The sequence below is a fragment of the Garra rufa genome, unplaced genomic scaffold (assembly GCF_049309525.1).
Source record: "Garra rufa unplaced genomic scaffold, GarRuf1.0 hap1_unplaced_002, whole genome shotgun sequence".
NCBI lineage: Eukaryota > Metazoa > Chordata > Actinopteri > Cypriniformes > Cyprinidae > Garra > Garra rufa.
Window position 1 is genome coordinate 5,698,785 of NW_027394277.1, and position 25,012 is coordinate 5,723,796.

At 25.9% G+C, this 25,012-nt stretch overlaps 1 protein-coding gene across 1 annotated transcript; it reads right to left on the bottom strand.

The window, feature by feature from the left end:
- On the bottom strand, positions 1-23,591 carry LOC141305339 (solute carrier family 12 member 9-like). The gene is made up of 6 exons (XM_073832455.1): positions 23,496-23,591; positions 20,729-20,775; positions 10,407-10,564; positions 8,731-8,813; positions 3,310-3,434; positions 1-16 (listed from the first exon to the last, which is right to left on the bottom strand). The coding sequence occupies exons 1-6, from the start codon at positions 23,589-23,591 to the stop codon at positions 1-3; spliced, it is 525 nt and encodes a 174-aa protein (XP_073688556.1).
- Between the last annotated feature and the right edge of the window lie 1,421 nt (positions 23,592-25,012).

The following is a 25,012-nucleotide window of genomic DNA, read 5'->3' on the forward strand; positions in this document are numbered from 1 at the left end:
TTAATCTAACGTGCCTCTGCAGACACAACAAACAAATAACAAACAACTTAGACAAGCCCCGCCTCCAGCACACTCTCGGCCAATCAGCTGTGGAGAACAGCAGGAGTGTTTCACCTTGACCTCTGGCCTCGAATCAAAAGGGCAGCAGATGATCAATATGGATTAAGATGCAGAATGCAGGACGCTTATGTTGTTATATTCATTGTTATTAGGAGCCAAGCCCAAAGGTTTTCTTATTTTCGTCCAATGGGAGTCTATGGCAGCCCTATGAAGGGAACATAGGAAATTGGTGAAATCTGGCACACTTGTAGTGATGACCAAGAATAGTGATCTGACCAACTTTGGGGTCTCTAGGACCAACTCTATAGCGCCACCACTAGTTCAAAAATTCAACATTAAAATGGTAATAACTCCTGAACCCCTAATTTACCAAATGCACGGAGTGTTCCTTAGAACTTCTGCATAATGATAATCCAGCTCCTAAACTTCCGCTGAAGCTCATTTTATATGTGATATATATATAGGTGGGCATTCTTGAGACTTCACTGCCTCGTTCTTATCAGAAACTAAGAAGAAGAAGAATTGCAACATCGTAAATAATGATATCGTCATGAACATTCAGTTTCATATTATTGAACAACATATCATTTAACCCTTAAAGACCTAGAAGATTTTTGGGGCACCTGAGGCACCTGTACATTTCTTTGTTTTTTTCAGACCTATTCTAGCAGTCAGCATTTGTCATATCATTATAAACATAAGAACTTTATGTCTAGCTAATTTAAAATTACAATTTTCCTTTGGTTTTCTCTAAGAATGAGTGAATTTCCAGAACTTTAGGAAAAACAATAGCAACAATTAGGTTTTTTACTGTGTACTCAAACAAAAACTCCTGAAGATTGGATTTGTTTTCTTTAGAAATTTGTATTTAGGTGTTTTACACTTCCAAATTATTATAGGCACTTTTTTAGTGAAAAACAGGCCTATTTAGTTTATTGACAATAAAGAGTCGTCCAGAAACATTTCAGGAGTAAAGACATGGAAGAAACATATTATATAATAGAAAAACACAGTAAAAAAAGTTACTTTTTTTAGATAAATATATTCTTAATCTGAGTATGAACAATAAACACGAACAGTGTAGGAAGTAGTGAAAACAATTGCACAAATTGTCTTGTGCAACAAAAATATAAACAGTCCGAATTACACACAAAATGAGAGAGAAATATACCGAGTGCAACAGAAAAATATAGTGTGTTTGCGTTTGTTTTCATGCACGCAAGACGCACCTAACTTTCACTATGCGTTTGTTTGCAGATTTGCAAAGAAATATGCTAATCGCTGGTTCAAAAGACCAAAACCTTTGTTTTTTGGTTGAATAGATAACAGTCCGGGCAACAATCTGGGCACAGGGGTGGGACTAAGCATTAACAATAGTTCCTGTTTGGCTCAGAGGACCGAAATTCATTGGTTTGATCTGACGAATCAGTGCTGAGGAAATGTGATGACGTAATTACGCTCACTACGGAAAAAGAAAAGAGACTTTTTGAAAGCATTCAAATTAGATTAGCGGTTCAAAAGTTATTAAAGATTCAAAAACAATAGTTATTTTTTGCTGTGGGCAGCTGTCTCGGTCTTTGAGGGTTAAATGCAGCGGAGAGTAGCTGCATAGTTGTACATTTAAAAGCTGACAGCTAAACACTATCATAACGTGTTTAGGCTAACATTAGCTAGCTAGCGATACTTCTCTTCAAGGACATCTTAATCGTATTCTTGATAATCAATAACTTGCCTTCATAGTCATGAACACATTTTTAAAATCTTGTAATATTTTAAAGCCGTTATTATTTTTCAACTCTACAGCTGTGGAATAAAATTCCCTTTAAAGATTCACTTTTCATATATAAAAAAATATATTTTCATGGAAAACAATGTCTTTTTAAGAACAAAATGACATGAAATTACTCATATAACCAGAAGATGGCAGCAGAGGGTCAATCATTGGCTGCAGCTGCCATTTCAACTCCCTAGTTTTTTCAAGACGTCTTGCTTTTCGATTTATTATAAAATTACTAGTATGATAAATTGTAGTACTTTTACCGCACTGAAGTATACAGTATAGCAAGTCCAGAAAGTCATTCAAATAAATGAATAAATAAATAAGCTCAGACACAAACAGCCCATAAGGGTGAATTATTTAAATACTTCTAAATAGTTCGCTACAAATGAAATAAGGTAAATATTAATGGTATAAGAATTAAATAATGCACTCAATATGAATCGATATGACTTTGAAATACTTTATATAATTTAATATCTACATCTTTTAAGCTTTATCTTAAACCGTAAAAGCTATTAAATAGCCTATGTTTAACCAACACAAACATGTTACTGCTGTAGTTTAGTTACTCTGGATTTAGTCCGAATCATTTAATGCACAGCTCTTTTTTTACATCAGCTTGTCAGATGTTTTGTCCGGTTATTACTGTCAATCATAGCAATGACCCACGCATTTTGAGCCGATTTACTTGTTTGTTTGTTTTTAAACTCGGGTCATTCTTAAAACGGTATACATGGACGTTTGGTCCTCTTAGACAAACTAAACATTTCTTCGATTATGAATGGATCCCATAGAGAAAATGAGCAAAGTACACTTCTATTACGGCACAGTACAGTTGAGCGGAAATGACTGAGCTGGTTTGTCTAAAACAAGGAAGTAATCTGTGCATATGGTTAATTCTAGAAAAAAGAAACTTAGTAAACCTGATTCCTCTCATCCTGCTGATCACAATCGGTAGCTTACATTAAGACTCCACCCATTACAATAGCGCCATTTTGAAAAGTACAGTATTCTGTTTTTTTGCTACTCCTCCTAGGAAATCGATCCAATTCTTTCCAAAATTGGCTCAGATGATCTTTGGACTGAGCTGCACAGAAATTACTGAACATTTTTTTTTATTCATCTTTGTTCAAAAGTTATGCTGTCGCAAAGTTAACAAGGTTGACCCAAAATTGGTTCAGAGGTTATATCTTGGCCAAACTTTGATCAATTGAACTGCTTGAACAAAACCATGCTCTGAGGATCTATGCCAAAGAAAAATTACCATTTTTGCATTTAACTTTCGCACAGTTTGTCAGAAAATAGTTGGTGTCTGTGAATTCCTTGGCTCATGTTGAATCTGAGGATTTCAATGCCAGGATTGGTTTCAGAATATTTGCTGTTTTTGTTCTTTCTGCTCTGAACTGCGCTACAGCCCTTCGATGGCTTGGGCCCGTAATCGCTGCTTGCAGCTATATTTATTATTATACCTGAAGTTCGGTGCAGACGCCCACTCCAGCGCCAGACAGGCCAGATCCACAGCTGCGTACACAAGCAGGAAGAAGATGGTGACGATACTCGCGATAGTGTTCAGCTTCCCAGAGAACAACACCAGCTGAGGACAGAAAGACAAGAAGAAGAAATGTCACTTTCACCTACACTTCACTAAACTAAATTAAACAACTGTTAAAAACAGTATTCGGTAAACGAAATAATTACATTTGAAGGAATTAAACTAAAACCAATCAAAACAAATTAAATATTAGATGAAAAACCTGACAGACATGATGACTTGGTAAATAAAATTATAAAATAAAATAAAATTAAAACCAATATATTTAAATTAAATTAAATGAAATTAAATATATTTAATTTAAATCAAATTAAACTGAATTAAATTAAATTAAATATTAGATGAAAGATCTTAAAAACTTGAAGATTTAGTAAATTAAATCATTAAATAATTCAATTTAATTATATTAAATTAAAATAAAACCAATAAAATAAAAAAACAATAAAACAAATAAAGATAAATTAAATATATAATAATATTAAATACTATAGTAGTATATAGATAACAGACAAATAAAGACAAATAAGGTAAAACAAGCTAAAATGACAATGAGAACTGAGGATAAAATAATTAAATATTAAAATGCATTATATTTATAATATACACTTTTTAAATCTATATATCTGTATCTATAACTATCTATAGATAGACAGACTTGAGTTATAAATCACAGTGAAAACTGAAAGAAAATATACATTAAAATAAATATTCATTTCAATTATACATTCAAAACGTTATTTATTAAAAATATTAATAAATACTACATTAGTGTGTAAATTTAAACTAAAATAAGATTGAAAACTAAAAATATAAATATCAAAATAAATATAAAAAATTCAAATAAATATATATCTTTATATATAAATTATAAAATATAGAAATATATTAGGGTTGACCGATTATCGGTGCCGGTATTAAGCATTTTCATGGTTATCATTTTCCAAAACCGATTTGCCAATAAAATAATTTAAAAGCATGTAAAGAAAGTTTTTGTCAGAGCCCCTGTTATTCTATAAATTGTATATTTTTGACATTTTAATTTTTACACCAGGCATACCGTATTTATCGGTTCAAAATATCGGTTATCGGTATACTAATTTCATACAAAACTATTTAAAACATTTTTTATACGTATAATGCATATGTACATATAATTATAAATTATATAAGATTTTGTAACCCAAGTTGTAAAAATAATATAAAAAAAAATTAAAACATTTTTAAATATTACATTAATACAAAACAATGGTTTATACTTATACATAGATATAATTATAAAATCTATAAGATTCTGTAAAAATAAAATAGTTGTAAACACAAAAATTATTTAAAATGTTACATTTTTTAAATTCAAAAATAATATATTAGACAAATTAAGAATTATACTTATAATACATATGTATATATAATTATAAAATTTATAATTTTTTGTAAAAATAAAACAAGTTGTAAATACTAAAATATTACATTTCGCAATACAAAAACCTAATATATTAAACAAAATAAAAACATACTTATAGTACATATGTATATATAATTATAAAATATATAAGATTTCGTAAAAATAAAATAAGTTGTAAAAATTATATAATAAATACTAAAATATTTTAAAATATTAAATGTTTTATAATTTAATGATACATTTTCAATATACATTAAAATATTTATATAATGGTATATAAATAACAGGCAGTTAAAGTAAGATTTTCGCATTCAAATTTAATGCAACAACAATATGGTAAAGAAAAATTACAAAAGCAAATGACTAAAACTTAAACTATTGGCAGCAACTGTTGTGTCTCTAAGCTCTAACAACCATAAAAACACACTGCACATGAATATTGCATAAAATAGTCCATTATTTATTAGATTCATCTATATGCATCAGTACTTTCAGTATTGATTGAATGCTGCAGTGCATTGTGGGACGGCCATGTCTTGGAAGGACACGGGTGATGCTCTTTTGAGGGTTTAGGTTTTGGAACAGAGCCTTTGTTTCACTATATTTTATTCCTCTCTCATTAAAGCACACACATGCCGTGTCTAACGAGCCTCTGTGTGTGTGTGAGAGCGCGGCTATAATTTAGAGCGAGTGTTATTAAGATATTGGCTGAGCATTATGCCTCATATTGAGTGCTCTTCTTTGAAGACCTCGTATATAACGCAGGGCTGCTTTAAGTGTTGAGGATAAATTGTGCGTTTATGAGGCAGAACGCGGCAGCGGTGGAGTTTTCATACAAAGTCAGGGTCGGACGCAGCAAACGCACGCATTTCTGCCGAAAAAGGCTTTCTGGAAGCGTGTTTTTGGACGTCGGGAACGCGGCTGGAAAACTTCCACGGCTTTAATCTGCTGAGTCACCATACACTTATGAGCGCCAGACCCACTATATATATAAATATATATAAAAAAAAATTATATAAAAAAATACTAAAATATTTTTAAATATTACATTTTTAATACGAAAAATATATTTAAAAAAATTATACTTATAATGCCTATGTATATAATTATACATGATATAAGATTTTGTAAAAATAAATTAAGTCGACAATATTTAAAAAAAAATTTCAATATTTTTAATTATATTTTTTAATATAAAAAAAGTAAAAATGTTAATAGTTATAATACAAAAAACACTGTCATATTAAAAAATGTTTTTACTTATAATACATATGCATATATAACGATTAAATATATATATATGTGACCCTGGACCACAAAAAAAGTCATAAGGTTAAATTTTACAAAACTGAGATGTATACATCATATGAAGCTCAATAGATAAGCTTTCTATTGATATATGGTTTGTAAGGATAGGACAATATTTGGCTGAGATACATCTATTTGAAAATCTTGAATCTGAGGGTGCAAATAAATCAAAATACGGGGAAAATCACCTTTAAAGTTCTCCAAATTAAGTTCTTAACAATGCATATTACTAATCAAAAATTACATTTTGATATATTTATAGTAGGAATTTTACAAAAAATCTTCATGGAACATGATCTTTACTTAATTTCCTAATGATTTTTGGCATAAAAGAAAAATCAATAATTTTGACCCATACAATATATTTTTGGCTAGTGCTACAAATATACCCCAGCGACTTAAGACTGGTTTTGTGGTCCAGGGTCACATATACGATTTTATAAAAAATAAAATAAGTTGTAAAAATAACAAAAAAATACTAAAATATTTTCATAAATATTTTTCAACAAAAAATTTCATATGTATATAATGTATATAATTATAAAATATAAGATTTTGTAAAAAATAAGTTGTACAAATAATATAAACAAATACTAAAATATTTTTAAACGTGACATTTGATACAATTTTTTTTACAAATTGTTTACTTAAAATACATTTGTATATATTATAAAATACATAATATTTTGTAAAAATAATATAAAAAATACTAAAATATTGTTAAATATATATTTTAATACGAAAAATAATATAATATTTAAAAAAATGTTTATACTTATTAAACATATGTATATAATTATAAAATATAAGATGTTGTAGAAATAAATAAGTTGTAAAAATATTAAAAATATTACAATTTAAATATATGTTTTTAATACAAAAAATAATATAATATAAAAAATTGTAGTTTATACTTATAATACATCTCTTCTGTGTGTGTGAAACACTAATGGAGGTTATCGCAAGTTTAATAGTGCAGATCAGATCAGACAGTGTGACAAAGCATTAGTGCATGAGCACAGGTCACGAGTGTGTGTGTGTGTGTGTGTGTGTGTGTGTGTGTGTGTGTGTGTGTGTGCAAATGTGTTTTCTGTTCCAGGTCGTGTCATCTTGCTCTTCGTGTCTAATGGCAGCAGCTCCCTCATAATCACAAAGTATTCTGGGAGTCAAAGAACCTTTAAACCAATCAGAGACCAATGACTCCGTGACAGAGAGAGAGAGAGAGAGAGAGAGAGAGAGAGAGAGAGAGAGAGAGAGAGAGAGATGGGAAGGTGTAGAACGAGTTTCTGTTTGATGAAAAGGAAATGTGTGAGAAAATTACAAAGTTTGCAATAACAGGGTATGAACATGCTAATGAGATTATGAATATGCTAATTTAACGGAGAAATGAGAAGCATATGGCAGTTTTCACACTGTAATGTAGAGCAGGAACTTCAATCTATTGAAGCCAAAAACCCTCAAATACTACCATCCTCAGTTCAGGATGACTTTATAAAATCATTTATTACTGAATTCAATTCAATTGAATCAAATGATTTGCGAACCCGAATTTTAGGGTAAATAGATGACACTAATAGTACAATAAAACTAATAAAATAAAAGTAACTTATTAGAAACTAGATTAAAACTCCTGCTGTACATTACAGTAATTAAGTTACATTTCAGTTTATATAATGTTTATCTAATATTTGTTTGATTTAGTTTTAGCTTGATTTCATATTTCAATTAATGAAAATGTTTTTAGTTGCTTTTTGTTAACAGCATCAACACTGAAAGAGAGTTTTTAATATTTGAAATGAATATGGATGAAAAAACAAATATTGGCATAACATGTATTTAAATATAAATATATATATATATATATATATTAATAATTCATAATTAATTTAATATTTGAAGTAATTAAATTATTATCTATTGTTTTAATAATAATAAAAAATAAAGAGCACAATGTAATAAAATTATCATTGTTTAAAAAACATTATTTATAAATGTATTTATTTTCAATGTATTACTACTACTACTACTACTAATAATAATAATCAGAATATATATATCATAATTTACATATAATTTAGTATTTTTTAATAATTATTAATTATTACTTTAATAACAACAACAATAATAATAATAATAATAATAATAATAATATAACAATCAAGAGTACAAATCTAATAAAAAAAAATGTTTTTAAATGTTTTTTTATTTATTTACTTTAATCTTAATTACATTATATATATTAGGGTTTTTTTTCCTTTCTTTTTTTTTTACCATTTTCCACTGACTTTTCAGGACATTTTTCTAAGCCTTTCCGCAGACTTTCTCAGGGCCTTTTTAGGGGCCCTGGATCCCAGTTTAAAACTAATTAAAGAATTGCCTTCAAAAGAACCATTAAAAGCAGCAAAAGAGATTCAGAATGTGGGCGGGGACATTTAAAATGTGGCACTCCCTGTGGGAGGGGCATGTTGAATATGGGCAGGGCATCCTAGATATGGGTGTGGCAATAATGAATATGGGAGGGGCATGTTTCTAAATAAAACTGAGCATGCAAAGACGGAAAACAACTATATTCATAGACGTGAGCTGATTGACAATCAGTGTTATTCATAAACTCATTTGAAGCGTCACCTGCACGAGGATCCAGGAGATCAGGACAGACACCCAGGGGTTCCCGCTGGCAGATGTGTGTTTGGCTGGAGACAGAAAGCGTCCTGAGAGACAGAGAGACACGAGACTCAGCCCATATGATCGCAACTCATATTTCCACATCAGACAACCTCTATCAGCAGATCAACAGCTGAAGGTGAACAAACCCACCGCAGCAGGAGAATCAATCACTCGCACATCCACATATTCATCCATCACACCAGAGAAACACACACACAAACAAACTAAAGTACTAAACCACATGCTTTCAGACAGTAACGGGAATTGTTTACATATTTATTTATTTGCACTGTGAAATTTTTTCTAGATGAAAGGGATTTTTTCTTAAACATTACCAGTGTATTTTATAGGAAAAAAAAACAAACATATTGGCATATAATATAATTCAATTTATATATATATATAGTTAATAATTCATAATTAATTTAATAATTTTAGTAATTAAATTATTATTCATTGTTTTAATAATAATAATAATAATAAAAATAAAGATCACAATATAATAAAATTATCACTGTTTAAAAAACATTGTTTATAAATGTATTTATTTTTTATTTATTATTAATAATAAGCAGAATATATATTTTATTATTTACATATAATTTAGTATATTTTAATAATTGTATTAATTATGTATTATTTTATTATTATTAATAATAATAATAATAATATAACAAACAGGAGACAATCTAATAAAATACTGATTTTTTTTTTATAAATGTATTAATTGTCAATAATAATAATGATGATAATAATAATAATAATAATAATAATAATATAGTAAGCAGAAATTATATTTTATTTTATTCATTTACCTTTATCTTATTTTTTTATTTAATTCTTTTGCATAACGTTAATAAGAGTTGAGGTTAAATGTGTCGAAATGTCATGAATAAAACATATTTTTAATTATTTATTTATATTTCATAATTTACATATATAATTTAGTATATTTTAATAATTTAATTTAAATTATTATTTATAATTGTAATAATAATAATAATAATAATAATAATAATAAAAGAAGAATTTGTTATTTTTTTTCTTTTGCATAACTGGAATATATGCAATACAAAATGCCTACCTTTTTTTAATAATTCACATAGTTTAGTATATTTTAATAATTTTATTAATGAAATAATATAAAAATCAAGAGTACAATCTAATAAAATATAATTGTTTAAAGAATATAAGTTATTAATTTATTTATTTTAAATGTATTAATATTATTAATATTATTAATATTATTATTATTATTATTATTATTATAAGCAAAATTTATATTTCTATTTATAATTATTTTATTTTATGCATAAGGGTAATAAGAGTTTGGAGGTTAAATGTGTTGTAATGTCATAAATAAAATAAAATGAGTATATTTTATTATTTACACATAAATTAAATGTTATAATTTCTTCTGTTTTTTTTATTAGATTCATATGTAAGTTCCTCCATATTTCACAGAGCTGTTTACAAACATCAGAGGTTACAAATGTTTATACAGATGAGGCTCATTAGAGGGTGAAGCAAATTCAATAAGATTATAATTAACGAGAACAGCACAGTTTACATCTGACATAATCGTGTGTGTTGTGTGACTGACAGATTAGAGTTTATGAGCGTCTGCGGTCACTCACCGAACAGGTCGTCGCGGGCCAGAGCGTAGAGGATGCGGGACGCTCCGATCAGGTTACTCATGGCAGCGGACAGCGTGGAGGAATAAACGCCGATCGTCACGAACGGATGCCACACGTTGATGTCTGTGAGGAAACCGTAATCCTGCTGCAGGAGGATCCTGGACACAAAACAAAGAAAACACTGCCATTTAAAACTCAGATTAAACTCAGAGTCTTTGAGCTCTTTACTAATATACACTGATATTGTACTTAAACATATTCTTCTTCTTCTTCTGAGACGAACATTATGACTCCATTTCCTCTAGAGCTTTTAAACTATTTATCTGCTAAAATAACTACTTAAACATGCTATAAACTTGTTAAAACATGTTTTAAAACATTTTTGTTGCATAAAATAAATGTTATGTGAAATAAAATTAATTATTAATTTAAAACTAGATGAGTAAAGTTTGTAGACAATCTTTAATTTGGCTTGAAAAAGCCTAGCTAGAAAGTTTGAAGTAGTTTAAATAAGTAAGCTTGAAGTTTAGAGCAAAAAGGGTCAAAGCTTTTTGTTAATATATTTTATCATGTTGTTAGCATGATTTAACATGAATTAGCAAGTTGCTAGCACTATTCTAGCAGTATTAGCAAGTTACTAACATGTTTTAGCATGTTACTAGCATGGGTTGGTTGCTAAGGTGTTGCTAGGGTATTTGGGGTGGTTGCTAGGGTACCCAGGGTGGTTGCAAGGGTGTTGCTATGTGGTTGCTAAGGTACCCAGGTGGTTGCTAGGGTGTTGATATGTAGTTGCTAGGGTATCAAGGGTGGTTGCTAGGGCAGCTGTTACGGTACCTGAGTTGGTTGCTAGGGTGTTGCTATGTGGTTGCTAAGGTACTCTGGGTGGTAGCTAGAGTGTTGCTAGGGTACCTGGGTTGGTTGCTAGGGTGTTGCTATGTGGTTGCTAGGGTACCTGGGGTGGTTGCTAGGGTGTTGCTATGCGGTTGCTAAAGTACTTTGGGTCGTTGCTAGGGTGTTGCTATGTGGTTGCTAGGTAGTCAGGGTGGTTGCTAGGGTACCTGGGTTGGTTGCTAGGGTGTTGCCATGTGGTTGCTAAGGTACGCTGGGTGGTCGCTAGAGTGTTGCCATGTGGTTGCTAAAGTACTTTGGGTCGTTGCTAGGGTGTTGCTATGTGGTTGCTAGTGTACCTGGGGTGGTTGCTAGGGTGTTACTAACATGTTGTTCCCATGATTAGCATGTTACTAGCATGAAAAATAAATTAAAAATATTAGATGAAATTCTTTATTAAAATGAAAATAAACACATTTATTGAAACAAATGTAAATAAATGTTTAAACTAAAATTGAAAAAAAAAAAAAATAAAAAAAAATAAATAAATAATTAAATTAAAAAATAAATAAATTAAAAAATAAAATAAAATAAAATAATAAAACAAAAAACCTGTTAACATCAAAGTGTGTCCTAAAAATTTTTTTTTTCTTTTTTTTTTATTATTTGCAATCAACCTCAAGCCACAAATGCTGTCATAGAGCTTAAAGCAACAGTTTATCCAAAAATAATTTTAATTTACTTATAAAACCAAACTAAAATAATTAAAATTATTAGATGAAACTCTTTATTAAAAGAAAATAAATACATTTATTGAAACAAATGTAAATAAATAATTACTTAAACTAAAATTGAAAAAAAAAATTTAATTACATTTAATTAATAAAATAATAAAAAAAAAATATAAAAATAAAATTAAAAAATTAAATTAAATTATAACATTTTATTATTTCTTTAAAAATTAATAAAAAAAATCAAAAATAAAATAATAAAATAAAAATCCTGTTAACAGGATCAAAGTGTGTTTTGTCTTTTAATTATTTGCAATCAACCACATGTAAAAATGTTGTCATAAAGTTTAAAGGAACAGTTTATCCAAAAATAATGATCATTTATTCAAACTCTTGTCATTTTAAACCTGTTTGACGTTCATTCTTCTGTGAAACACAAAAGATGATATTGGACCCCATTGAGTTACATTTCATTCACAAATTTTCAAAACATCTCCTTTTGCGTGCTACTGTACAGCTTTGAATGACACGAGGGAGAGAAAATGATGAAATGAAACAAATCAAACAATAAAATCAGTCACTAAAGAGCAAGAATCAAACACAGGTTGCTCTTTTTTTCTGTGGGTGTGTGTGGTTGAAACTCTTCTCACGCATTGGTTCAGCTCCAATGGGTTTAATAGCATCATCGCAGCTCTATTAAGTATTATACAGAGCGGCCGCACATCTGAACACACAATTATTCCATCTCTGTCTCTCGCACACATACAGACTAAAGACGCCAGTTAACAAGTCCGTATGAAATAGAAAACGTCAATCGTCCGTCCATCCGTGCGCTCCGTATCTTTTATTAGGTATTAATTCTGCTGACAGGAACCGAATGAATGTAAATACTGACAGCTGCAAACAAACAAAACTATTAGAAAAGCAGAGAAAGAGAGACAGACGTGTCATTTTCAGATGCGCTATCGATCTGGAGCTGCACAAAGATTATTGGGCTCTACGGCGACAATCAAATGAATTCTGACGGCTGGAAAAGAACAAAATAAGAGACACGACTCAAAAGATGAGTTCAGCCGAGCTTCATTTACCAAAACTAACCAGAAGTCACTGGCTAACTAGTTTACAGCAGCTGGTGAGTTAAGAGAGACAAAGTTAAGAAAACATTTATCCGTCACATGACAAAATCACACGCTAACCTGACTGTTTTAACATGCTGAACACACGCAGGATAATTACTATAGACTGTATGTTTAGAGACTAGGGAAAAGAGTGAATGTTAAATTCACGATTATATTACCCATAAAGATAGAATTAAAAAAAAAGAAAATCGAAAATAAAAATTAACAAGTAAAATAAAAGGCAATAAAATAAAATAACATAAAAAAGGACAATAAAAACAGCCAATAACAAAAAATAAAATAAAACAGCCAATAAAATAAAATAACATAAAAAAGGACAATAAATCAGCCAATAAAATAAAAAGCCAATAAAAACAGCCAATAAAATAAAATAAAACAAAAAGTTGATAAAAAACAGCCAATAATATAAAATAAAAACAAAATAAAAAGCCAATAAAAACAGCCAATAAAATAAAATAAAACAAAATAAAAAGTTGATAAAAAACAGCCAATAAAATAAAATAAAAAACAAAATAAAAAGCCAATAAAAACAGCCAATAAAATAAAAAGCCAATAAAAACAGCCAATAAAATAAAATAAAATAAAACAAAAAGTTGATAAAAAACAGCCAATAATATAAAATAAAAAACAAAATAAAAAGCCAATAAAAACAGCCAATAAAATAAAATAAAACAAAAAGTCTATAAAAAACAGCCAATAAAATAAAATAAAACAAAACAAAATAAAAAGTTGATAAAAAACAGCCAATAAAATAAAATAAAATAAAACAAAATAAAAAGCAAATAAAAACAGCCAATAAAATAAAATAAAACAAAACAAAATAAAACAAAACAAAAAGTCGATAAAAACAGCCAATAAAATAAAACAACAAAATAAAATAAAGACAAATAAAACAGCAAATAAAATAAAACAAAACAAAAAGTCTATAAAAAACAGCCAATAAAATAAAATAAAACAAAAAATAAAAAGTTGATAAAAAACAGCCAATAAAATAAAATAAAATAAAACAAAATAAAAAGCCAATAAAAACAGCCAATAAAATAAAATAAAACAAAAAGTCGATAAAAAACAGCCAATAAAATAAAATAAAACAAAACAAAAAGTTGATAAAAAACAGCCAATAAAATAAAATAAAACAAAATAAAACAAAAAGTCGATAAAAACAGCCAATAAAATAAAATAACAAAATAAAATAAAGACAAATAAAACAGCAAATAAAATAAAATAAAACAAAATAAAAAGCCAATAAAAACAGCCAATAAAATAAAATAAAACAAAAAGTCGATAAAAAACAGCCAATAAAATAAAACAAAACAAAAAGTTGATAAAAAACAGCCAATAAAATAAAATAAAACAAAATAAAAAGTTGATAAAAAACAGCCAATAAAATAAAATAAAAAACAAAATAAAAAGCCAATAAAAACAGCCAATAAAATAAAAAGCCAATAAAAACAGCCAATAAAATAAAATAAAATAAAACAAAAAGTTGATAAAAAACAGCCAATAATATAAAATAAAAAACAAAATAAAAAGCCAATAAAAACAGCCAATAAAATAAAATAAAACAAAAAGTCTATAAAAAACAGCCAATAAAATAAAATAAAACAAAACAAAATAAAAAGTTGATAAAAAACAGCCAATAAAATAAAATAAAATAAAACAAAATAAAAAGCAAATAAAAACAGCCAATAAAATAAAATAAAACAAAATAAAACAAAAAGTCGATAAAAACAGCCAATAAAATAAAACAACAAAATAAAATAAAGACAAATAAAACAGCAAATAAAATAAAATAAAACAAAACAAAAAGTCTATAAAAAACAGCCAATAAAATAAAATAAAATAAAACAAAATAAAAAGCCAATAAAAACAGCCAATAAAATAAAATAAAACAAAAAGTCGATAAAAAACAGCCAATAAAATAAAATAAAACAAAACAAAATAAAAAGCCAATAAAAACAGCCAATAAAATAAAATAAAACAAAAAGTCGATAAAAAACAGCCAATAAAATAAAATAAAACAAAACAAAAAGTCGATAAAAACAGCCAATAAAATAAAATAACAAAATAAAATAAAGACAAATAAAACAGCAAATAAAATAAAATAAAACAAAATAAAAAGCCAATAAAAACAGCCAATAAAATAAAATAAAACAAAAAGTCGATAAAAAACAGCCAATAAAATAAAACAAAACAAAAAGTTGATAAAAAACAGCCAATAAAATAAAATAAAATAAAACAAAATAAAAAGCAAATAAAAACAGCCAATAAAATAAAATAAAACAAAACAAAATAAAACAAAAAGTCGATAAAAACAGCCAATAAAATAAAATAAAACAAAACAAAATAAAACAAAAAGTCGATAAAAACAGCCAATAAAATAAAACAACAAAATAAAATAAAGACAAATAAAACAGCAAATAAAATAAAATAAAACAAAACAAAAAGTCTATAAAAAACAGCCAATAAAATAAAATAAAACAAAAAATAAAAAGTTGATAAAAAACAGCCAATAAAATAAAATAAAACAAAATAAAAAGCCAATAAAAACAGCCAATAAAATAAAATAAAACAAAAAGTCGATAAAAAACAGCCAATAAAATAAAATAAAACAAAACAAAAAGTTGATAAAAAACAGCCAATAAAATAAAATAAAACAAAATAAAACAAAAAGTCGATAAAAACAGCCAATAAAATAAAATAACAAAATAAAATAAAGACAAATAAAACAGCAAATAAAATAAAATAAAACAAAATAAAAAGCCAATAAAAACAGCCAATAAAATAAAATAAAACAAAAAGTCGATAAAAAACAGCCAATAAAATAAAACAAAACAAAAAGTTGATAAAAAACAGCCAATAAAATAAAATAAAACAAAATAAAAAGTTGATAAAAAACAGCCAATAAAATAAAATAAAAAACAAAATAAAAAGCCAATAAAAACAGCCAATAAAATAAAAAGCCAATAAAAACAGCCAATAAAATAAAATAAAATAAAACAAAAAGTTGATAAAAAACAGCCAATAATATAAAATAAAAAACAAAATAAAAAGCCAATAAAAACAGCCAATAAAATAAAATAAAACAAAAAGTCTATAAAAAACAGCCAATAAAATAAAATAAAACAAAACAAAATAAAAAGTTGATAAAAAACAGCCAATAAAATAAAATAAAATAAAACAAAATAAAAAGCAAATAAAAACAGCCAATAAAATAAAATAAAACAAAACAAAATAAAACAAAAAGTCGATAAAAACAGCCAATAAAATAAAACAACAAAATAAAATAAAGACAAATAAAACAGCAAATAAAATAAAATAAAACAAAACAAAAAGTCTATAAAAAACAGCCAATAAAATAAAATAAAACAAAAAATAAAAAGTTGATAAAAAACAGCCAATAAAATAAAATAAAATAAAACAAAATAAAAAGCCAATAAAAACAGCCAATAAAATAAAATAAAACAAAAAGTCGATAAAAAACAGCCAATAAAATAAAATAAAACAAAACAAAAAGTTGATAAAAAACAGCCAATAAAATAAAATAAAAACAAAATAAAACAAAAAGTCGATAAAAACAGCCAATAAAATAAAATAAAACAAAATAAAAAGCCAATAAAAACAGCCAATAAAATAAAATAAAACAAAAAGTCGATAAAAAACAGCCAATAAAATAAAACAAAACAAAAAGTTGATAAAAAACAGCCAATAAAATAAAATAAAATAAAACAAAATAAAAAGCAAATAAAAACAGCCAATAAAATAAAATAAAACAAAACAAAATAAAACAAAAAGTCGATAAAAACAGCCAATAAAATAAAATAACAAAATAAAATAAAGACACATAAAACAGCAAATAAAATAAAATAAAACAAAATAAAAAGTTGATAAAAACAGCCAATAAAATAAAATAACATGAAATAAAATAAAGGCAAATAAAACAGCCAATAAAATAAAACAAAATAAAAAGTCAATAAAAACAGCCAATAAAATAAAAATAAAACAAAATAAAAAACAAAAAGTCGATAAAAACAGCCAATAAAATAAAATATAAAAACAGCCAATAAAATAAAATAACATAACATAAAGGCAAATAAAACAGCCAATAAAAATAGCCAATAATAAAATAAAATAAAATAAAATAAAATAAAATAAAAACAACAAATTAAATAAAATAAAATTAAATTTTGTACCAATAAAACAGCCAATAAAATAAATAACGTAAAATAAAGGCAAATAAAACAGCCAATAAAAATAGCCAATAATAAAATAAAATAAAATAAAATAAAAACAAAAACAACAAATTAAATAAAATTAAATTAAATTTTGTACCAAGAAAATTAAGCCAAATTTTAGAACTTGGTTTTCTGTATTCTAATATTTTTTTCTGGACAATTCCAAAAGTAAAACAAATACAATACAATTATTTGATGATTTGATAAAGATGATAAAATGTTCATTTTTAATGGAAAAATAAATAAATTTAATGTTATGCAAAATAAATACATAAAAATAAAAAGGCATTTATAAACAGCCAATAACTAAACTAAAATAAATAAATAAAAATCCAATAAAAATACCCAATAAAATAACATAAAAAAGCCAATCAAATCAAATCAAAACAGCCAATAAAATAACATAAAAATTTGAACCAAGAAAAATAAGCTAAATTTTAGAACTTTGTGTTCTGTATTTTTATATTTTTTTCTGGACAATTCTAAAAGTAAAACAAATACAATACAATTATTTGATGAAGATGAGAACATTTGAATGTTTAAAGGAAAATGTTTAATTTTAATTTGGTGTGACACATCCACAACCAATAAAGACAACAGCAGTAACATGATCAGTCAATTACGTAAGTACACACTGCATACTTAAGTGCACTAAAGCAGACTTGTTTTACAGGCCATGCATGGCGTTGGGGATTACATATTGAACGCTACGGTCAGATGTGACGTCCATCAATAACATGGGGTTATCTGGCGGTCTGAACGAGCAGAATAAAGGATCGCTGACCTCCAGCGAGTGTGTGAACGACAGGTTAGAGAGTGAGAGCCACGGCTCTGGAGTTAAACGCTCCTCTGAGACGAAAGAGCAGGATCATTAAAAACGATCGATAGCTAACAAGCTCCGTTCACGTCTCTCCATCTCCTCCATCACACCTCCGTCTCTATCACTCCATCCCTCCTTAAAAACACCAGCGTCTGATACAGTACAGAACAGACAGGAGAGAAACACCTCGAAACACTACGCTTTTTAAAGTGCCTTTTTTTAACATTCAGAAATAAAACTTATTAATTATTGTAGTCTAAATTCACACCAAACATCATGAACATCAACCAGGGTTATTATAGTTAACTAAAACTAAAACCATAAAAAAAACTTAAAAAATAATAAATGTTAACTTAAAATAAAAAAAATATAAAAAATTAAAAATTAAATATATTTTAAATGACCAAAACACAGAATAAACCATGTTTTTTTTTGCTTTTGTTTTTTTGTTTAAAGATTTTTTTAGTTTTATTTATTTATTTATTCATTCATTCATTATTAAACATTTATTTGAATGTATTTATTTTCATTTAACAAAGTTTTATCTAATTTATTATTATTATTATTATTATTTATTTTTATTATATATTATAAAGTTTTATTTTTTTAAACTAAAGCCATAAAAAACACTTGAAATATAATACATGTTACCTGAAATAAAAAAGTAATAAAAAAAATAACAGATTTTATTTCAGCTAGTTTCCAAAGCAACATTTCTCATTTTCATTTATTTTAATGTCATGTATTAAATAACTAAAATTAAAACTGAAATAAAAATTTAATAAAACAATATAGACATATAAAAACACCAAAAACTAATTAACATTTTTTTAAAGATTATTTATGTATTTATTTATTAAGTAAAAACATGTATTTATTTCCATTTAATAAAGTTTTATCTAATTTATTCTTAAAGTTAGTATCATTAAGACACTATTATATTTTTATTCATATTTTGAATTAATTTTAACTTTTTTAAACTAAAGCCATAAAAAAACTTTAAATATAATAAATGTTACCTGAAATAAAAAAAAATTAAATATAAAAAATTAAATGGATTTTATTTTAGCTAGTTTCCAATGCAGCATTTCTCATTTTCATTTAGTTTTACGTACTAAAATAACTAAAATTAAAACTGAAATAAAATTAATTAAAACAACAAAGACATTTAAAAACAGCAAAAACTAATTTAAAAAAATTACTTTTTTTAAAGATTGTTTTGTTTTATTTAAGTAAACATTTATTTCAATAAATGTAATTATTTCATTTAATACAATTTTATATAATTTATTTTATTCTTATTTAAGTTAGTATCATTAAGACACTATTATATTTTTATTCATATTTTGAATTAATTTTTATTTTTTTAAACTAAAGCCATAAAAAACACTTTAAATATAATAAATGTTACCTGAAATATAAAAATTAAATATAAAACAAATTAAATGAAAATGAGAAACTTTAGGAAATCTATTTCGTTTAACGTCATGTACTAAAATAACTACAATTAAAACTGAAATAAAAATTAAGTAAAACAATACAGACATATTTATAAACATCAAAAACGAATAAAAATACAAAAATTTTAGCTAAAATTAATATGAAAGCAGAAAATATGAAAATAAAATCTAGGTCAAATCAAATTATATCATTATAAATTTATAAGAATAAAATAAAATAAAATAAAAACATAAGAATAAAAATATAAATATAAATATAATATATAAATATAAATAAATATATAAAATAAAAATATATAAAATAATATATAAAATATAAATAAATAATACATTATTTGAATAAAATAATTGTTATAATTTATTACATTATTAAATATAAATATAAAAGAAAATAATATAAAATTAATTATCTTATATATTTATTTAAGTTATATTTTACATATAATATTTTACAGATTCTGTGAGTTACACTACCATTTAAAGTTTGGGGACAGTCAAATTTTCTTTTTTTTTCTTTTTTTTTAAAGAAATCAACAGTTTAAATAATCAAGGATGCATTAAATTGACGGTAAAGGCATTTATAATGTCACAAAAGATTTCTATTTCAAATAAATGCTGTTCTTTTGAACTTTCTATTCATCTGTGAATCCTGAAAAATAAAACGCATCATGATTTCCACAAAAATATTGTGCAGCACAACTGTTTTTAACATTTTAACAGCAGCAAAAAAGCATAATAGAATGATTTCTGAAGCATTTTGTGACACTGAAGACTGGAGAATTGATGCTGAAAATTCAGCTGCGCATCACAGAAATAAATTACATCTTAAAACATATTTGCATAGTAATCAGCTATTTAGAATTGTAATAATATTTCACATTTTTACTGTTTTTACGGTATTTTTGATCAAATAAATGCAGCCTTGGTAAGCTTATGTTACTATTGAATGCTAGTTTATGTTACTAACTGAAGTACAATTGCCATCTGCCTTTACAAATAAGATAAAAATTGGAAAACAATGAGAATAAGAGAGAACAGGAGGTGAAAGTTCATCATCTGCAGTAGTGAGATACAGAACAGAAGCAGAAACACAGATCAAAGCGACTCACGAACACAGACAGACGGAAAGACGCTCAGGGGTTTGACTCTCACAGCGCTGCCACAAAAGACAAATGACAGATTTAAACTAATACAATTAAACACTGAACGAACAAATGAACACGCACTAGAACTGACTGACAGCTCTGGAGAAACACAGAAACACACACACGTTTCCTTTAGCTATGGGTTTCTCTTTCTGTCACACACAGCGACTGGTTTCCAATCAGTGCTGAATCATTTCTCATCATCATCATCATCATCATGACGAATAGATCACTTACTGTAATACAACAGACTGTTTCTGTTACCGTACCTTTAAGACTCACTCTACATGTCATTACATATGCAAATGAGCTCTGTTCTGATTGGTTGATGTAAAAGGAGTAATATTGATGAGTTGTGCTTTGTTTCTGATCCATTAAAAAATAAAATCATAAAGTTTAGATCTTAAAATTCATACTCAAAACTGTGAAAAAAAGCGAATAAAAAATTACAACTTTTTAATCTCACAATTCTGACTTTTTTTCTCAAAATTGTGAGAGAAACAAGGCTAATTTGTTTCTGCCATGGAATAAAATAAAAAACTTTTATTTTTACAATTGCAAATTTGTAGTTCACAAAAAGAGTTTTTTCACTACGTTGAGTTTGTATATCACAATTCATATTCCAAATAAAAAAAATATAATTTCAAATTTTTATCTCATAAATCTGTTTTGTTTTTGTCTGTTTTTTTAATTGCAACTTTTTAATCTTACTTTTACTTTGTCAGAATTGCAAGTTTTTATCTCACATTTCTGAGTTTCAATTCTGCCAGAAAAAACTGTGATATATAAACTGCGAAAACAATTGTGAGATTAAAATTTTATTGATTTTTTTAAATAAATAATATGGTGGAAACAAAAACTTTTTTTTTTTTTTTCGCAAAATTGCAGGGAAAAAAAATGTCTGCATTGTTGCTGCCAGCAAGTAAAAAATAAAAGGTAAAATTACAACTTATAAATCTCACAATTCTGACTTTTTCTTAAAATTGTGGGAAAAGTCTGATTTGTTTCAAACATGGAATAAAAAAAAACTTTTTTTCCTCAAAAATATATATTTATAATTTACAAATCTGAGTTTGTAGCTCACAATTTGTCATAATTGTGATGAAAAAATAATTTCCGCCTTGGAATAAAAAAAACATTTCTAATTTTTCTTTCACAAATCCGACTTTTTTTCTCAGAATTGCATTTTTATATCTAACACTTCTGACACACAATTCTAACTTTTTTTCTCAAAACTGTGAGGGAAACAAGTCTCATTTGTTTCTGCCATGAAATAAAAAAGTAGCTTTCACATTTGCAAATTTATAGTTCAAAATTCAGACTTTTTTTGCACAATATTGAGTGTGTATATCACAATTCATTCTTTACTTCTCATAATTGCAAAGAAAAAATTCTAAGTCATTTCAGAATAAAATAAATTAATAAAAAGTGTTCCATATTTTTATCTCATAAATCTTGCAAGTTTTTCTCAAAATTGTGAAAAAAGTCAGAATTGTTGCTGCCACCAAATAAAATAAAAAATTAAGGTCATTTCAACTTTTATATCTCGCAATTCAGACTTTTTTTCTCACAATTGCAACTTGTACTTCTCAGGATTGCAAGTTTATATCTCATAATTCTGAGTTTCAATCTTTCAATTCTGCAATAAAAAACAAACAAACTGTGATATAAACTCAGAATTTCAGTTTAATTTTTTAATCACAATTGTGACTAAATTGTCTCCCCATAATTGTGAGTCTAGCTCACAATTCAGACTTTTCTTCTCAGAATTGCAAGTTTATATCTCACACTTTTGAGTTTCAATATTTCAAACAAACAGTGATATAAACTCAGAACTGCAGCTTACTTTTTTTCCATTTTTAATCACAATTGTGACTATTTTTTTCCCTCATAATTGTGAGTATATATATATATCAAAATTCAGACTTTTTTCTTAAAATTGTGAAAAAAGTCAGATTTGTTGCTGCCACCAAAAACAAATGAAAGGTAATTTCAACTTTTATCTCACAATTCTTTCTTTTTTTCTCAAAATGTGTGGTTTAAAAAATTAACGGCATGAAATAAAAAATAAAAAAGTCACTTTTTTTTCTCAATTGCAAATTCTGACTTTTTTCCTCGCAATATTGACTGTGTGTATCACAATTCATACTTCTCATAATTGTAAAGAAAAATTTTTAATAAAAAAATTCTAAATTTTTATCTTATAAATCTTTTTTTTTCTTACAAACAATACTTTTTAGAATTGCAAGTTTATATTTCTCACGTCTGAGTTTCAATCAGATATAAACTGCGAAAATAATAGTGAGATAAATATGAATTAAATTTTCATAAATGATATGGCAGAAGCAAAAACTTTTTTACACACAATTGCGAAACAAGTCAGAATTGTGAGATATAAAAGTCTATTGTGATCTTCATCTAACGTCAGAATGACTCATTTATGCTGTTTAACTTCAATAAAAGCATCTTTTCTTCCTCTGCGTAGGGCGTTTTCATCATGCAATGAACTCTTTTATTTCAAAATATCAAGGGAAATTTGATTTCTCCAGAAGTGACCTTTAAAACTTAAATTTCTCATTATTTCTCCTGCTATTCTTAATACAGAAATGCACCAGCTTTCTTATTTTCATCTTTTGAGGAAGTCTGCAGGCGTTTTAATGTCGTAGTGCCATCTTCTGGTCACTCAAAGCACTGGATTCAGCTCCACTGACACAAATAGTCTTATTTTCACTTGATTAGGTGGATTAATCTTTAATGTAGGACCACCCGCCTCCTCTGTTGTCATGGCGACGGGCAGAGGGTCTCCACGGCGACCAGCGATGGGCATTTTGAACGACAGTGATGAGAAGCTGATTGATGGCTTTAATAATAAGAAAAAAAGGATTTTTAATCTCTAATGCTGATGTAATTTAATTACATCCATCTCTTTCTCTCTTTTATTCAGAACATATAAACTCTACTTTTCAAAATCAGTCATTACAGACGTGATTGATTGAATCGCTTCAGGGGTCTCACTTCAAAATCATGGTTAAGGCCAGTATGTGATGATTTACAGACATTAAACAGGCACTTTTTTAAACTTCCTACTGTTTAAAGTAGTTCACTTAAAGTCTCAAAGACTACACACATGCAGTAAGGTTTAGGAGTAAAAGCTTAAATTAGGGTAATTATTACTACAATTAGAACAAAGATTATTTTAAATTAAATAAACTAAATAAAATCTATTTTTAAAAAACTAAACTTATATTTCAGTTATATATATATATATATATATATATATATATATATATATATATAAATAACATTTATTTTTTATTATTATTTATAATATATTATAATAAATATAATATAATATAAATAAAATATTATTCATAAAACAAAGACAGCATGTTTTTGTTACTTGAAATAAATGTTAAAAATATATTAAAACATAATATTTATGTTTAACTTGATGTACCAAATTAAACTTAAAACTGAAATAAAAATCTATACAAAAAGGAAAAGATTATTTTACATTATTTTAAACGAAATAAAATAAAATATATTTTTAAAAAACTAAACTTATATTTCAGCTAGTTGACATTATAACATTTCTCATTTTCATTTAGTTTAACTAGATGTAGTAAAATAAACTAAAACTTAAATACAATTGTAGACAATTCTAGACAAAAAAATTTACCATTTAAAAATAATATATATGTACAAACACTTAAACTATTAAAAATGACAAAAACTCACAATTACTAAAATGCTAACAAATAAAAATAAAAATAAACCAATTCAAGCAATTTAATAAAATAAAAAAATTCGAAATATTGTAAAAGTATAATAGTAATTTCACCAAAGTTTCAGGAGTGAAAACTGCATTTAAAGGGGCATAAAACAAAGACAACATGTTTTTGTTACTTGAAATAAATGTTAAATAAAATATTAAAACAGTATATTTATATTTAACTTGATGTATCAAAATACAATTAAAACTGAAATAAAAATCATTACTAAAAGACATATAATATAAAAATGTATGCTTTTTACAAACAAAAAATATTATTATTATTATTATTGTTATTAATAATAATAATAATTATATAAATATGTTAAAAAACTAAATTTAAAACAGAAAATACAAACAAATTCAACTAATTCCATAAAAAACTAAACTAAAACTTAAATACAATTGTAGACAAAAATGTATTTAAAAATAATATATATATATATATATATATATATATATATATATATATATAT

Bases quoted from the DNA above. Each gene is read 5' to 3' on its own strand.
- LOC141305339 (XM_073832455.1), bottom strand. From the start codon at position 23,591: ATGCCCATCGCTGGTCGCCGTGGAGACCCTCTGCCCGTCGCCATGACA. The intron at 10,565-20,728 runs GTGAGTCGCTTT...TTTTGTGTCCAG, and splicing joins CTTTCCGTCTGTCTGTGTTC to GATCCTCCTGCAGCAGGATT. The intron at 3,435-8,730 runs GTGACGCTTCAA...TTCTGTCCTCAG, and splicing joins TCTCCTGGATCCTCGTGCAG to CTGGTGTTGTTCTCTGGGAA.